This window comes from Puntigrus tetrazona, chromosome 7 (genome assembly GCF_018831695.1).
Source record: "Puntigrus tetrazona isolate hp1 chromosome 7, ASM1883169v1, whole genome shotgun sequence".
Taxonomy (NCBI): domain Eukaryota; kingdom Metazoa; phylum Chordata; class Actinopteri; order Cypriniformes; family Cyprinidae; genus Puntigrus; species Puntigrus tetrazona.
The window spans coordinates 22,798,965-22,815,601 of record NC_056705.1 but is presented as its reverse complement, the minus strand read 5'-3'; the positions used below and the strand labels follow the sequence as shown (position 1 = coordinate 22,815,601).

The 16,637-nt window shown below is 34.9% G+C and overlaps 1 protein-coding gene across 3 annotated transcripts in view; it reads right to left on the bottom strand.

Moving 5' to 3' along the window:
* The window catches only part of esyt2b (extended synaptotagmin-like protein 2b), a 30,838-nt gene that overhangs the window by 8,674 nt on the left and 5,527 nt on the right, over positions 1-16,637 (bottom strand). For 2 of the 3 annotated variants that reach the window (XM_043244103.1, XM_043244105.1), the window contains 11 exons: positions 15,093-15,169; positions 14,918-14,990; positions 13,315-13,404; positions 11,478-11,533; positions 6,577-6,697; positions 6,294-6,470; positions 6,136-6,218; positions 6,001-6,049; positions 3,811-3,900; positions 3,309-3,389; positions 2,621-2,722 (listed from right to left, as the gene is read on the bottom strand). In XM_043244103.1, the coding sequence (XP_043100038.1) occupies positions 2,621-2,722; positions 3,309-3,389; positions 3,811-3,900; positions 6,001-6,049; positions 6,136-6,218; positions 6,294-6,470; positions 6,577-6,697; positions 11,478-11,533; positions 13,315-13,404; positions 14,918-14,990; positions 15,093-15,169 (999 nt within the window). The remainder of the gene's footprint in view (positions 1-2,620; positions 2,723-3,308; positions 3,390-3,810; positions 3,901-6,000; positions 6,050-6,135; positions 6,219-6,293; positions 6,471-6,576; positions 6,698-11,477; positions 11,534-13,314; positions 13,405-14,917; positions 14,991-15,092; positions 15,170-16,637) is intronic. The other variant, XM_043244104.1, reaches the window with a different exon arrangement.

Sequence of the window (16,637 nt, the reverse complement as noted above, 5' to 3'; positions counted from 1 at the left end):
AACATGAGCTGATGATACAAGCTTAGTTAAACATATTAACATCCTAACTCATTTAGCCTTTTACTGCTCTGTTGTAACAAGGTCATTTTAAACTCATCTATGAAAATGTATATATCAACACTGTAAATACAAATTAAAATACTTTTTCAATTTAATAAAGACTTATACAGTAGTATATATATATATATATATATATATATATATATATATATATATATATATATATATATATATATATATATATAAAACAAGTATATTAGTATACTTCTATGACATCTGTTAAATTTTTAAACATGCAATGGTTTATGGGGGACAAACACACAAGAGAAGCAATTAAAAAATAATGCAAAAAAAAAAAAAAAAATCACAAAGGACAGAACAAATAATAAAGGATGAGAAATCGTGCTTAGGGTGAAGATGCAATGTTTGTTATGCATGTCACTGTATAAACGCCATGCAATTTCAATGTACCTTCAAGCCTTTATAAGGGGTTTGGGGCCATCAGGGTTAAAGTCAAGAGGATTGGTCTTTCCACAGGAAGTATTGAGAGAAATTTAATTAAAAAAGTTAATATACAGCAAGAGGAGATGAAAGAATGATAGTTTGATTGGTCCAGACATACAGATTTCTAAAACTATACACACATTGAATCAGTCTAACAGAATTGTCAAGGATAAAAATAGTAAAAAATAAAATAAATTAATTAATAATAATAATATAATAATATTTATTATTATTATTAGTAGTAGTAGTAGTAGTAGTTTTGTCCTCTCTCTTTAGATTGCTTACTAAGTATAGATCAGAAAACGTCAATCATATACAGTACTGTACAAAAATTTTAGGCGGGTCTGAAACAGTGCTGTAAACAAAGAATGCTTTCAGAAATATAAATAATGATTGTTTATTTTTGTCAATTTACAAAATACAAAGTGAGTGAAAAAAAAAAAAACACCTAAATCAAATCAATATTTGGTGTTACTACCTTTTACCTCAAACCAACATCAATTCTTATAGGTACACTTTTTGTAGGATTATAGTCAGGTGTATGATCAACCAATTAAACCAAACAAGTGCTAATGATCATCAATATCACACGTAGGTTGAAACACAGTCATGAACTGAAACAGAAACAGCTATGAAAAAGTTTTAAACTGGGTGAGGAACAGCCAAACTCTGCTAGATTGTGAAAGACATTTCATCTCATGGTAAGATTGAGTACAGCAACAAGACACAAAGTAGTTATACTGCATCAACAAGGTCTCTCCCAGACAAAGATTTCAAAGCAGGCTGGTCGTAGACGCAGTGGTCGGCCAAGGAAACTTAGTGCAGCAGATCAAAGACACATCAAGCTTATTATCCTTCAAAATCAGAAGATGTCCTGCAGTGCCATCAGCTCAGAACAGGCAGAAACCAGTGGGACCAAGGTACACCCATCTGCTGTCCGGAAGTCTGGCCAGAAGTGGTCTTCATGGAAGAATTGGAGCCAAAAAGATATACCTCCAAAATGGGCACAAGGCCAAGCGAATTAAGTATGCACGAAAACATAGGAACTGGGGTGAAAAATGGCAGCAGGTGATCTGGACTGATTAGTCAAAACTTGAAATATTTGGCTGTAGCAGAATGCAGTTTGTTCATCAAAGGGCTGGAGAGCGGTACAATAATGAGTGTGATGCATGGTGGAGGTTCCTTGAACGTTTGGGGCTTCATTTCTGCAAATGGAGTTGGAGATTTGGTCAGGATTTATGGTGTTCTCAATGCTGTGAAATACAGGCAGATACTTATCCATCATGAAATACCATCAGGGAGGCGTATGATTGGCCCCAAATTTATTCTGCAGCAGGACAACGACCCCAAACATACAGCCAAAGCCATTAAGAACTATCTTCAGCATAAAGAAGAACAAAAAGTCCTGGAAGTGATGGCATGGCCCCCACAGAGCCCTGATCTCAACATCATTGATGTGTCTGGGATTACACAAAGAGACAGAAAGATGTGATAAAGCCTACATCCTAAGAAGATCTGTGGTTAGTTCTCCAAGATGTTTGGAACAACCTACCAGCAGAGATCATGTGAGCATGTGAACCTAGAAGAATTGGTGGTCACACCAAATATTGATTTGATTTAGATTTCTCTTTTGTTCATTCACTGCATTTTGTTCATTTTGTTCATTTATGAAAATAAATGTTTAACATTTCCATTTTTAAAAGCATTCTTTGTTTACAGCATACACCTGCCTAAAGCTTTTGCACAGTACTGTTTGTCTAAGAAAGAACAAGCTGGATTTAGGTCAATCATGTGACTTAATGTGACTGAAAAGAATAAATGGGTAAATGAAAGCTATATTCAGTATTTAAACCTTGGTTTCTGACAGTCTGAAATACATGTAATAAAATATACATACATAGCTACTAAGCAGTTACAATAGTATTGAATGGGTAACGATGTGATGTTCATAGTTTTATTGGATGACAATTACAAGCTACACGTGTCCGACAGGCAAAAGTAGCAATTCTCATGCATCAAAAAACAGGTTGATGGGAAGCAATGTCTATACACAGTGTTAGATAAGCAGCTACAGCTGGATCAGGAGAACCAGGATGCAGATTACTGGCAAACTCACAAATAACGTTCTATAGAGAGAGTCTTGGTTCTCACAAAAGACTAGACCAGAGGCCCTCCTCTCCTTTAGGTTTCCACAGCCAAAGCTGCCCTCAAAGACACTCTTACAGTAGAGGAGGAAGGCACAATGTAAAGCATTAATAAAGTCAGCACTGTGCATCAGTCATCGCAAACTAATAATACATAATCCTATGGTTTCATTTAAATACCAAACCTTCCTTAAAATTATGTTCATCCCACAAATTCCACTGACTTTCATTTTTCGCACAAAAATAATTTGACTACAAAATATCTTATTTTGTGTTCTGCAGAAGAAAGTTTTGGAACGACATGAGGGTGAGGAAATGACAGATGAGAGATGTTTCATATTTGGGTGAATAATATCTTTAAGGGGGAAGCAAGGCAATAATTGCACCTTTCAAGATACAGCCTGGGGAACAACGTCAGGGCATTAGGGTGTGTAAAACTGCAGCTTGTTCATATTTCATATTCATACCAAAGTAGACCGTTCTAGAACATAAGCAACACTTTCAAGCATTTGAAAGTAGAACTTAAAAAAAAAATTAAAAAAAACGAAACCGAAAGAAAACAAACAAACAAAAAACTGCAACCCACGCATCTGCCGCAGAACAGAAAATATTGAAAATATTGTCCTAAGGCAGGTCCTCAGACAGAACACTTGTTCTTACCGGCAAATTACTGGCAGAGTCCAGGTAAACAACTAGCAGAGCTGAGGAAAGATTTTCATTAGCCCTTATGCTCCTTAATACCTAGTACGATAGAAAAGAACAAATGATTATGACAAATATTAAAGGATATGATATTTAGCTAGTATCTTTAATCGTCAGTGTTATGCAGTGATTGTGTAAGTGTATACCTAGTATTACCTTTATTATAAGGACCAAGTGTACTCACAAGGATAATAAAACCAGTAATGTTTTACATGTTTTGGCTCCTATAAATAAACAAGCTTATAAATAATGCATAATTAAATTTATTTGAAAATCTGCAAATGCAGAAAGTTTTGTGCAAGGGGCAGGTTTTGGATAGTAGAATATATAGTTTGTAGAGTATATAAAAAAAGAGATTAAAACTATAAAAAACATGAAATGTCCCCATAATGAATGCCAATGATGTATGCAGGCATGTGTGTGTGTTTGTATGTGTGTGCGTATATGTGCGTGTGCATACTTGATCTAGTTTCTCAGCACTAGGGTACAATGATAGCCACTCTAATCTCAGATGAAGCTTGCCTGTAGTAACTTCTTCCAAGTCAAACCACTGCAGAGAAAAATGTGATTAGTGCACTGGAATGGCAGATAATGGGCTTAAATAACATTCAATTCATTCCAAACCAATGATTAAATACTACACGTTCAAAAGAAATGACACAACTGGTCTTTCTTTGGAAAAAACAAAATTGTGAACGATACATGTCTAAAGTCTACACACCCTTGTTAAACTGACCAAGATGAATAATTTCAGACTTTTTAATAATAATTTTCAACTTTTTCCACTTCAAGTATAAAAGTATAAACTATATTATAATTGAATATATATATATATATATATATATATATATATATATATATATATATATATATATATATATATATATATATATTAGTAGTGTATTATATACTTATATACACTAAAAGTTAAAAACCAAACTGAAATCTGAAAAGTTATGCACCACCAAAGGAACACCACAATGGCAGTGCCAGCATCATGGTTTGGGGCTGTTTTTCTTCAGCTGGAGCTGGGGCCTTAATCAATCTAGAGGGAATCATGAATAGTTCCAAACACCAGTCAATACTGACACAAAACCTTCAGGCTTCTGCTGGGAACCTGAAGAGGATCTTCATCTTTCAGCACAACAATGACCAAAAGCACACATCCAAATCAAATCAAACTGAATTTATGGAATGGCCTAGCCAGAGCCCAGAGCTGAATCTGACTGAAATGTGTGGGGTGATCTGATGCCCACAAAATCTGACAGATTTGGAAGAAGTGAGGGCAAATACACTCCTGAACAAAATCTTGAGACCAGGGGAAACATTACAAGTATTCATATTTCATGCTGGTGGAGCATTACCAGGTTTTTAAGTATTGCTTTAAAATGCTAAAAGAATGGACAAAAATATAAAATGGACATAAAATTTACGGAAAACTACAAACAGCTGTGCATCAGATGATCAAAAGTTTTAGACCATAGTCTTAAAAAGATCTACACAAAAAATATGGCTTTCATGTCATTGTTTTTCAGTCAGTAACACTGTCATGATTTCCTGATGGCAAAGTCAAAAAGTCTCTCTGACTTTGAGTGCGCCTGATTGTTGTGCCGAGGTTAAACTCAGTAAAACATTCTCTTCAGTCGACAGGTATGTCCCTGCAACATGTGCACATACTCCACATCATGATGGAGCCTTCTCCGCTGTGTCGTGTAGATAACATCTCTTTCGATCTCTTTGTAATGCCAGTAACGTCGGAAGCCATCGGGACTATCCAGGCTAAGTTTTTCTCATCAGAGAATAAAACATTCTTTCCCCTTTCAATATCCTATGGTTGAAGCTCTCTTGCAAATCACAAACGGGCAACTTACAAAAGTTTGTGTCATGGGAGGAAATGTGGCCTTTAAAGACGTTTTCTGTTCTTGAAACCCTTCTCTCACAGATGGCATCTTATGGTCATCGGGCTGCAGTCAGCATCAGTAAGGGCCGAGGATCAGCCTGTGTCTTCACGGGTAGCCTGTCAGATCCTCCGGTGCACTCTTAGAAACTTTTTTTTTTTTTAAAGTTAAAGTCCTGCCATGCTCTTTTTGTCTTTGCCATCAGGAAATCATGACAGTGTTACTGCCTGAAGAACAATGACATGAAAGCAATATTTTTGCACAGAACTTTTGGTCTTAAACTTTTGATCTGATAAACAGCCTGTTTGAGTTTGAATGCAGATTTTAATAAATTGCCTATTTTCTATTTTTGTCTCTTGGTCCCGTTTCTTCTTTTTACATTTTGAAGCAGTACTTACAACCTGGTTACGATCAACTAGTTTAAATTAAAGCTGAAAAAAGTTCTGAAATTATTTATCCTTGTCAAATCTTTTAAAATTTTGTGTAAACATTTTATAACCTATGTACATCTATAATTCCTGTTTTGAAGCAAACATTTTCTAATAATTCTTGTCATCAAGAGCGAAGGCACTGGAAAACAAAATAGTAAAAAAAACTAAACAAAAAAACAACAAAACTTCAAATCTACTTACAATGCAGGCAACAAATTTGGGAATTGAAAGTCAGTTCATTAATTAGAGGGTGCTAAAAGAGAACTGGTGGTGACTGGTGGTAAATTAATCTCAACAAGAACAAGAGTGGGTCTGCATTACCTCATCAACCTTCTGTTCTTTATGAAGCTCACTCAAGTCAATCATCAGACTGAAACAAATTAAAAAAAAAAACATTATACATCTTTATAAAATTCTAGAACAGATAACACTCAGCTATATAGATGAATGTGGCACCTGCCCAAGAAGTCATCTTTATCTGGGTCTTCATCGAAGAGCTCAATTTCCAGATGTTGTCCTGAATGTTCATATACTAGCGCCTGATGATGAAAAACATTTCAATGTATGTGCATGAGTCTTAAGAGTGCCGTAAATGAGCGTGTGTGTGGGGTTACCTCATACACCTCATTCCATTTGGGGTGCAGACATTCTTTGATGGTCTTGCTTCTAAAGAGCTGATTGCTGACCAGCAGCATGCCGTAGGGGTCGGACTTCCCTTTGATCAGCCCGCCCAGATATGTATCCTTAACTTCCAGATTCTGAGCTTCAAGAAAATGAATCCTTAGAACTCCCTAATGAGTGTGAGAATAAATATAGCAAAAGACAACAAGAGGTTAATGAATATTAATAAGCATTTGTAGGGTTTGATGAGAATTGTGTATGTACGTGTGTATTTACCTTTGGCATAGGGAAACGGAGCTGTGCCAGCTCGACCTCTCCTATGAGTGGTACAGTGATCCTATTAGGCAACACCAAGTAAGTGCTGATAATATCCTGGATCATGTGGTCTGAAAAGCCACTGCCAAGGAAAAATAAATAACGAATTACATGAAAATTTATACTTCAAGATATTAATCATCATCTTCAATGCAATGGACAGAAGTGTAATTATGTATTCTCAGAATACATTATTTTGGGTGGAAAAGAAGATTGACATTGTGGTTTATTAATTCATAAATCAGAATAATCAGAGTGTTTAAAGCAAAGGCAGCATTATGACTGACTGGAATGAAAACAAAAGACTCAAATAGTTTGGAAAAACTTCAAATTTACAAGCTGCAGTCCTTACGTTTTGCTTCTTTGTTTGAAAACCTGGAATTTCAGTTCCTTGTGGAATTATATTCCATGCATGGGATTCTATGTTTAGAGGTGAATGTGTAGCTGTCAGTCACCGCACTGGAGTGAATCCTGTACTTAGTTTTCACAGATGTCTATGGCTATGAATTTTCACTGTATACTTTCATCTGAACAAGCAAGTAACAAGTCTGCCATGCTTTGTTCTAAATGAGGAAAAAAGCATTATAATAAATTGAGCTACCAATAGCAATTAAATCTAAAATTAAATCTTAAATCTCAGTTAGCTCATATCACATCAAACCCTGCGAATTATTAACATTAACAACATCAGCATTGGGTGACAATGAGTAGTGTGTGTTAGCATGTAGATTCAAATTTCTGTACAGTCTAATCTCTAATTGTCACAACGCTTAAAAATTTCATATTGAAAAATTCTTTCAACCTAAAAAAGCAAACTATGCTTCCTCCGAACTGCTTGGCTTTTAAAATACAAATCTTGTTTAATACCAGGTTGTCTGTATTCAAAAGCACATTTAAAAACAGAATATAATTTCATTTCATTCATATGTTTCATATAATCCTTTTTGCATTACAATTCCTCACAATTCCTTCTTTAACGTTCAATGTCAAATAATGACGCAGTACCATGCCTGAAATTCCAGTGAAAACCAACCACTAACATTATTATAAGCAGGCTAAAGTAAGGACAGTGGCTGGTTAGGTACTTTTTTCAAATATTGATTTTGGATCATTCTTAATTTAAAAAAGTTATTGACTGCAGCTTTAATGGTGTCTAACTGAGTTTCTGTTGCTACTACTAGCTGGTGTTGTCTTAGAAGTTGCTTTAAATGATATCATAAATGATTTTAAAAAAGAGAGAAAGAGAGAGAGAGAGAGAGAGAGAGAGAGAGAGAGAGAGAGAGAGAGAGAGAGAGAGAGAGAGAGAGAAAAACAGTCCTGTACCTCCCGGATGTAATGCCAACCACAACAACCACATTCAAACGCCACCTCGCTGACTAAACCAACAATGTGACAAAAGGTAAAGATCATCTGACACTGTTTATTTAAGTATGTTTCTGTAACAATAACATGAATAATTTTTGGACATTTCAGCAGACTTCTACAGCAGTATTTGGTGTGACAGTATATGCATCTAATTGGCCTGCAGCCTGTCTGTTCAAATACAAGCACAAGCAGGAGAAGAGGCAATGAAGGGGAAACACACAGAATCCAAAGTGCCATACTGAGGTTTGTGCTGATATTACTCAGCCACCCACCCTACCCCTCTCTCTCATTTGAACCAATACTCCTGTGTCTGGGCAGCTGACTGTCTTTGTTAAAAAGACTGTATTTTTGTCAAAGCCACCTGGTCTCCCCAGATCAGCTTAACACACAAACACAGGCAAGTAGGCAACATACTGCATATAATTAATTTAACTCTCTATACAGTACACACACATATACATAAACATAAACATACACACGCAAACAAGCATGCATGCTGATCTCTCACTGTATACTAACAGCATACACCACATTAATTTGCATTTATTTAAAAGTAAATACACAAAAAGATAATCATAAACAAATGAATATGCTTCCAATCCAAGTCAAATTTACACAAGAAATAACTTTTGTACTATTAATATAAGTTAAAGTATTGTGCTTTTTTAAAATTCAAGTTAATCGGAAGAGCAAATACTTTTGAGCATGTCTGTTGTCAATGCCAACAACCTTTAAGTTTTCATTCAACACACACTTCTAGTTATATCAAAACATTTTAAATGATTTTACATTGCAGCAGGCAAATGTAAACAGATCTAAACTTATAAACAACCAAGGACACTTCTATAAGGTAAAAGAATAATTAACCATTTTGTGCATTGCTGGCATACTTATAATAACACACAAAAATAAGCTTCGAGGTAAATCCAGCTGATCAGTTCCCTGGAACCCAGGTCATCTACACAATAATGAAACATGACACTCAACAACAGAACAAAGCGTGCTCAAGTGGATTGATGCAGATATGAGTTTCAAACTATGAATCCATGGCTCAAAGCTTGTTCAACAAATAATAACGTATCAAGATCAGACATAAAGTTTAGCTTGATTAACTACTTCAGTGCATAAAAGCAGTTGTAAAGGTGTTTTTATATCCTTATGGCCAATAGGTAATCTTAACAACCCTTAAGTACATTGAATGGGGGATGTGTAAGGCATTTAAATGTATTGATTTCATGAAGATAAAAGACTTAAACTTAAAATATCTATTGGGGAGTTTATTAAATAAAATCACTCTTTAGCCCTATTTATTTATTTATTTATTTATCTCAACTTGCTAATCAAACCCTTTCTCTATATTTTGTTTCCATTCACTCTTTCCTTTACACCCATTCTTTCTATTACATTCACTCTCAGTATGTTTTTCTAAATTACTTTCTGATCTCTCTTCTCAGCAACACTTGACATTCAATCTGAATGAGTTACTTCCTAGATTAAAAAAAGAGCACCAACATTCAGTGGGTAACAATGCACCGAACAGAAATTATAAACACCATAAAAAATAAAAGCAAGAACGATGATCATAACTCTCTTATTGATTTGCTTGCCGAGCAGATGCAGTTCCCCAAACATCTTTATAATGCAAGCATAGCATTCTCTGAGGTTACAATAATCACTCACCCGTCCAGCAGTGGGACACCACAGACACTCAGCACAGAATTACACTGCATTTGGGTATTATGGTTGCCTGAAGTGACAAATCTAAAGTGTATACTATTGTGTCTTACATTGGCTGTATGACGCAAGGAGCATGGCTGACATGAGAGCAGCTCTTGTGCAGCTCTTGTTCAAAGCAGCAACAATAAACTTTAACAGCCTAAGACAAGCACTCCATGCTGCATTGCTAATGACCACAGCCTAATGGTACTTTTGTTTGTTTGCAATGCTTGCAAGGATTATCCAGACATCAAGCGCCCAAACAGAATCAAATTGTGTAATTATTCGTTTTTTCGCTAACAGGATACACAAAACGAAAATGTACACAAAATTGTAAATAGGCCTAATGTATTGAAACTAAGAGGGAGCTCTTTACCATACAAACCTATAAATTCCTATAAGACACCCCTGTACTCAGTAGCCTGTGTGAAGAAATGGCTAGAGGGAACAGTGTAGTCACTCATCTGCTTGTGTGTGTGTCTGCGCATGATCAGCACAACCAGAAGTGCAACACTCATAAATCTGCTCCAACTTTCACTGCAGACAATATGTTACCTCAAAACATTAAGGTCTTCCTAATCTGCCATTACAGAGAGCACTGAGTGGCTATTGAGACTATCTGAAAACATTGTTTTAGCTAATGCGTCTAAATAATTAGACACTGAAAAAATGTGTTCCTTGAATCTACATGCATAATGCATAAATGTAATTACTCTAATTTAATTGCGAATGTATTGCAGGTGGCTACGGTAAATATAAAAAGAGCAGGTTAAAACAGTATCCAAATAAAAACATTCTATTTATAATGCATGCTTATCCATACATATTGTAAGTGAATGCTCTCTCATAGCCACTAGTCACTAGTTTGATACTGGATGCCCTTTTTTATGAATTAATGTAGGTTCGGGAGAATCCCAATAATTCAGGCCTGTCAATTACGAGCCTATATGAGCTTTTCTCCCTCAAGGTAGTACCTCAATAGACAAGTTGAACTTAGCACTAATGAATTATTACGAAAAAAAAATAAATAAATAAAAATCATCAGTTACTGTATATTACTACTAAATTTCATCACATAGCCAAGGGAAGAAACAGTGCACAATATTTATTTGATTTTATAATAAAAGGCCAGGGGTAGTCGTTCTCTTTATGAAAGCAAACTAATGTCAATAGATATGAGGTAAGGTTTTAAACTAATCAACCACTGGAGAATGCGGATATGTATAAAATATACAGTTATTTAAGTGTTAAATAACACTTTCTATTTATTGAAGACATTCATATAAAGCCACAATTTAAATGTCTACAAGACTAATTTCAAGCATTTGAGCATAAGTGTGTGAAACAAGAGTCTTGGACTGATAATAAACTGTTTAGGTAAAGTGGCCAAAAAGGTAAATTCATCACTACTTAGTAGTGAGACAGTCCAACTATAATGTGTGTAAAAGCTTATAGTTAATTAAATCCAACATGTTGGAGAGAAAGAGGGATGCCTTACATTGATTTTGCACCAAGACTGCTGAACAATTATCTCCAATAAACAGGCCTACATCCAAGTACAACTAAATGAAGTCAAAAACAAAAGTAGAGGTCTAGACTGATTTATAAATCCAAAGAGGCCCTTAAATCAAACCAGAACCACTAATCAACGTTAAAATAATAAAAAAATAAAATCACAATTTATATAAAATGCCTTGCAGAACTAAAAATGTTATTCCAAGAAAAAAAGATTTTGTGTAAGTAAAGATTTAATCCAATGTAGGAACACAAAGTTCACTTACTTGAGCCCTGGAATGTCCAATATATTTGTGAGGCCTGTCCAGTTTATGTCCAACAGCTGAATGAAAAAGAGAAAACACAGATACATCCATTCAGAGAAGAGCAATGAGCACAAACCAGATAACACAAAAAGACAAACAACAATAAAATAATGTCTGAACATGCCTGAGGCACTAGTTTAATATCAACATTTATGTTAAGTCTCACTCGAAAGCCAGCACATAAATAACAACACTACATACTGTCTGTTACTGCAATGAGAACAATCGATGTCCCAGTGCATCAGAACATAAACAAGAAAGAGGGAAGGACGGAAAGAAAGAAAAAGAGTACAGAAATCATCTATTGTAATGGTGTAATATAATATAATGGTGTAATGTTTTCCTCTGTGAATTTCAGTGTCGCCCACACTGCAGAGGAATATATAAAGAAAGACCACCTCTGCGGTGCGTTACAAACTATAGTCAGACCGCAGGACACTGGACACCTCACACAGGACTCAAACTCAATGAAGCAGGTGTAGGAAAACTCAATAAAGTCTCAATTCAGAAAGAGAAGCCGAATGCGAGCTAGAATCAGGCTGAGCTGTGATAACCTGCTGTGAAATTAGCCCTGCTACTAATCTGGTACTGACAGACTGTAGAATCTAGGTCAGTGACGACGCTGACTGTCTGCCACTGCTATACACACGTGTTAAGATCATTTTATGCTGTTTAGCAACCCTTTAAATAGAATCTCAATCCTGCAGCTTTGCAAAAGACAAATGTCTTTAATAACATTCTCCTCCTTTGTAACTTTTTTCCAATTATACAGCAACTGCGTATGAGTTTTACTCCCCAAAGTTTTTGGTGTGTTATTGCCATCGGATCTGCTGTAGCGATTAAGGAAACCCGTCCTCGATTAACTGACCTCATGTCAAATGAGTCTCGAAAATTAGCAAATATCCTTCATCGGATGCTAAAGGAAAAATATATGTTTGGTCAAGGATAATCTTTGTGGTTTTATGAAGCGATAGTTCAGTAACAATACTGTCATCACCTTCCTGTCGTTTCAAACATGTCTAACCTTTTTCTGTGAACGTAAAAAAAGATATTCTGAGAAAAGTCTCCAAATATGCCTACAAAACATTGTGGAATTGGCATTTAATGCTGTTTGGTTCTGAACATTCTTCAATATATCTTCATGTGTCACAGAAAAAACTTCATCAAATAGTTTGGACTATCACTTCAATATTAAACAATGCCCAGAAACATAATTATGTCCTTACCTATACTTCAATACAAATTTCCAAACAATTCTTATAACAAAAAATGTAATGATCAGGAATAATAATAATAATTTAAAAAAAAACATTTGTACCCTCCCTGCTCCTCCTTTACCTCTTTAGTTCTTGACCTATTCTCCTCCATTTCTACAACATCTGTAAAAGGTTAAATATTTCCTTCAGTTTAACAAGAACCAAGACACAGCCCACTCAAATTCCACACTGATGTCTGATCTCATGCCTTGTCTTCTTTTAGCATTCACAATCTTATCTGATAAGGAGTTTTTAAGACACTCCTTCTATAAGATCCTTTCTTCTTGACACTCACCCAGGACTTACATGTACAGTCAACACATTTATTCACATACAAAAATACATGTACTAAGATATCAAAGTAATACGCATCGTTTTAAGAGCTAAATGGCAACATTTCAGAGACAATGTCCCTTTTGTCTATTTTACCACATCATACAAAGAAGATAAAATGTTTCTGCTAAAACAAAGCAACTTCAGTCTTCAATCAAAAATACAGACAATATTGTAAATAGGAATTAATAAAGTGTTCATAAACTCACTGGCTTCTTGAGGAAGAAGAGGGAAAGAGCACCAACCAGCGGCATGTTCCCCAAAAGTGGCTCAAGAATCACCCGCAGAACTCCATGTAGCTATTCAGATATGGACATACACAAAGACATTGCATTAATTTTAAAACATTGGTAAGGATTCTCACTAGAGGTTTGGTGTGTACCTTACTCAGATATCCTCAATTAAAAATTCATTTCACCAGATTATATGAAAGCATCGCTGCTTTATTTAGGAAAACCCCACTTCATTAGCCTTGGAGACCTCAAATGACAGGACTGCTTTTCTTAATCAATATCTTTGTCTATTTTCCCTGTAAATAATATATTATATATTATGCAAATTTTATCATGTACATTTCTACAGTTCTAATGGTTATTCTTTTCTGGAAAATAAAAAAAAGGACTTTGACGTGAGAGAGCAGTGCTGTCAAACTAACCACTATGCGCCCCAGGCTGATGATGAATGTTTCAGGATCCTGACACTGATGCATTTATTATTTTGGTTCTGACAGCACTCCACATGCTCTGTAATAGACATTTCACCTTCAACAACCATCGCTTCAGCTCCGAGCAACAGAATCACGAGCTTCTGTTTGAAACAATCCTTCATTACCAAAGAGATGCTAATGAGAGCAAACAACTCAAGGGAAAGCCCTATCTCAAGTAGTCCTTTGTGAAATCATAATATGGAAGAAGTTACACAAAGTCAGTGAGTGCATACATTAACTGCTTTTCCTCATGTTTTATTTCTCTATTATTATTTCTTTCTTAAGTAAAGCGCTTTGTATTCAATTAAGTGCTGTATGAATAAACTTAAGCTCCACCTTACTCACTGATTTGAAGTTTGTGACATGCAAAACACAAAGGATCAATAAAATGTTCATTAAATGCACATATTATTGAACATCTTTTACCAGTGACTAATTGTTTTATAAGTGCTCATGAAGCCATGAAATTTGCTATTATTTTTTCTGGAACTAATTAACTTCATTAAGCAAAGATGACCGCTTCGTGCTTCCCTCTGTAACTATCGTAGAGATGAATGGGAATGCTAAAAGGTCTCCAGGTATTATAGCCCTTCTTGCCATACAGTAAAAAATACATCATGCATAAACACAGCATGCTGTCACAAAGAAGGTTTCCTCTGCAATGCGTTTAATGCGACAGAATGAAACAAGTCCATAAATCATGTACAATACGGTCATTGTGTGAACTTGTGTGTATATAACTGATCACGCACTACAAACAGTACAAGGGCATTTTAGTATTTGGTTACTCGTCTCCCTATAAATACACACACACCCTTTCTGTAAAAATAAAAATAGGCTCCGTTCTTCAGTCGACTGGATTCCTTCCATCAAACACATGGTTGCGTCACAATATAGGAAAGAGCTTCCCTGAATCCAACAAATTAACTCTCTGGCCTTGGCTAACATAATCCATTAGGTCATGGAGACCAACTCAAATGGAAGATGCCGAACATAACAGAGCTGCTGTGTATCTGTTGTGAACATATAACTATTCTACTGCTGTATGGGGCACAAGAGCAGAAAACATCACTCTAAAATGTTTATGAGAATATATAACAATATACCTGTATGCTTTTGATCCCTGCTCTACAGTAGTACCTTTTGACATCCACATCGATTTCAGTATTTCCAACATAGCTACAAAAGAAAAAAAAGAGAAATATTAAAACCTGTGGGACAACCAGAAAGCTAAATAAAAGATCGAAAGGTGTCAACATAGCATTTATAATGTGATGTCACCTGATCTGAAGGTCCATGATGATCTGCCGTTTGTCCACATTCTCAGAGTAAACTTTGACCCCGTTGATTCTGAGAGGCTGTGACAGAGATGAGCACAGATGCCCCGTCAGGGGGTTGACATTTCTTTAACCAGCATGCATTCCTCCACAGAGCCCTGACAACATAAACTATTTCCATCTGACAGCTGGTCAGCTTTTCCAAAAGGTTTAAATTTCTTACGTCAACCTTCCTTCTCCTGATGCAATATATAGCTTTTTAGTGCAATTTAAGTACTTAAGCAATATCTTGTCTTTAATAAAATATTAATTTTGGTCTCACACTGCAAACTACATACACTTGAAATAAAAAATAGTTTTATAGACCATCTAGATCAATTTATTGTTATATTTATAGTATCAGAAATGATACTGTATTAAGTCTTTAATCTGCCTATTTACACATTTGCTCTGGATAAATTATGCTTACACTACGCTTCATGCCCTCACAGGGTATAGTGGAATTAAATCCCATTGTGATTTCTAGGCTGCAAAAGCCAAACACACGATTTTCACAATGAACTGTTTAGAGAGGCGTTTAAATTAATGCTTAGTTACATTTGCAGAGTTGTATGAAATGTGTACTGTGTCTTAATGTAGTCGTCTACTGAAGCACAGTTTTCTCTTACTATTGAAAGTCTCAAAGAGCTGAAATGCTTTCAGCTGCAGTAACCAGGTGTACACAGAAAAACACCAGGACAATGTAATGTAATCAACAGCATAGATTTTGAAAATATTTACACATATTTCATGTACATATATTTATATTTATATATATATATATATATATATATATATATATATATATATATATATATATATTTCATATTTAAATATAAAAATATTTCTTAAATATATACAGCATATGTGTGTGCATTTACATATAAATATACACAGAACAAACATATATATTATGTACATAAATTACATAATTTATACATAAGTACATAATTTAATTGTACAGATTTGCAATCAATTTTGTTGAGCAGCTACAAAGTAAAAAAAAAATACTCTGGGGGGTGTTAAATACAACGCATGAAAACCAGTTTCACTTTTATTGGAACATGTTATTACATGTTTAAACTAATGTTTACAAAATATCTACATTTTTATCTACATTGCATGAGAGGACCCAGCTTCTCATTTCTAGTGTGGTCACAAATTACATCAAATCAGTTTCCTTATTGTTTGAAATGAAAAAATGTGAGACAGAATTAAAGAATGTTGTTTTTAGTGCATATTTATGAAGACATTCGTTTTTACATAAAATGGGTGCATTACATTGTATTTCATATTAAATTGATTTTAAGTGAGGGTTCTTTTGAACATGCATTAATTCATTTTACATTTTTAAATTAAAAATGAAATGTTTGTTATTTGGTCAATAAAAAGTAACTGATCCTAACTTTTCCTAAATAAATAATGATTCATTTTTTGGCTATGTCAATGTCAATAGCAATGTCTATTTAATAAATGCTAATTATTAATGAGGTCAGTGGTTACAGCACAG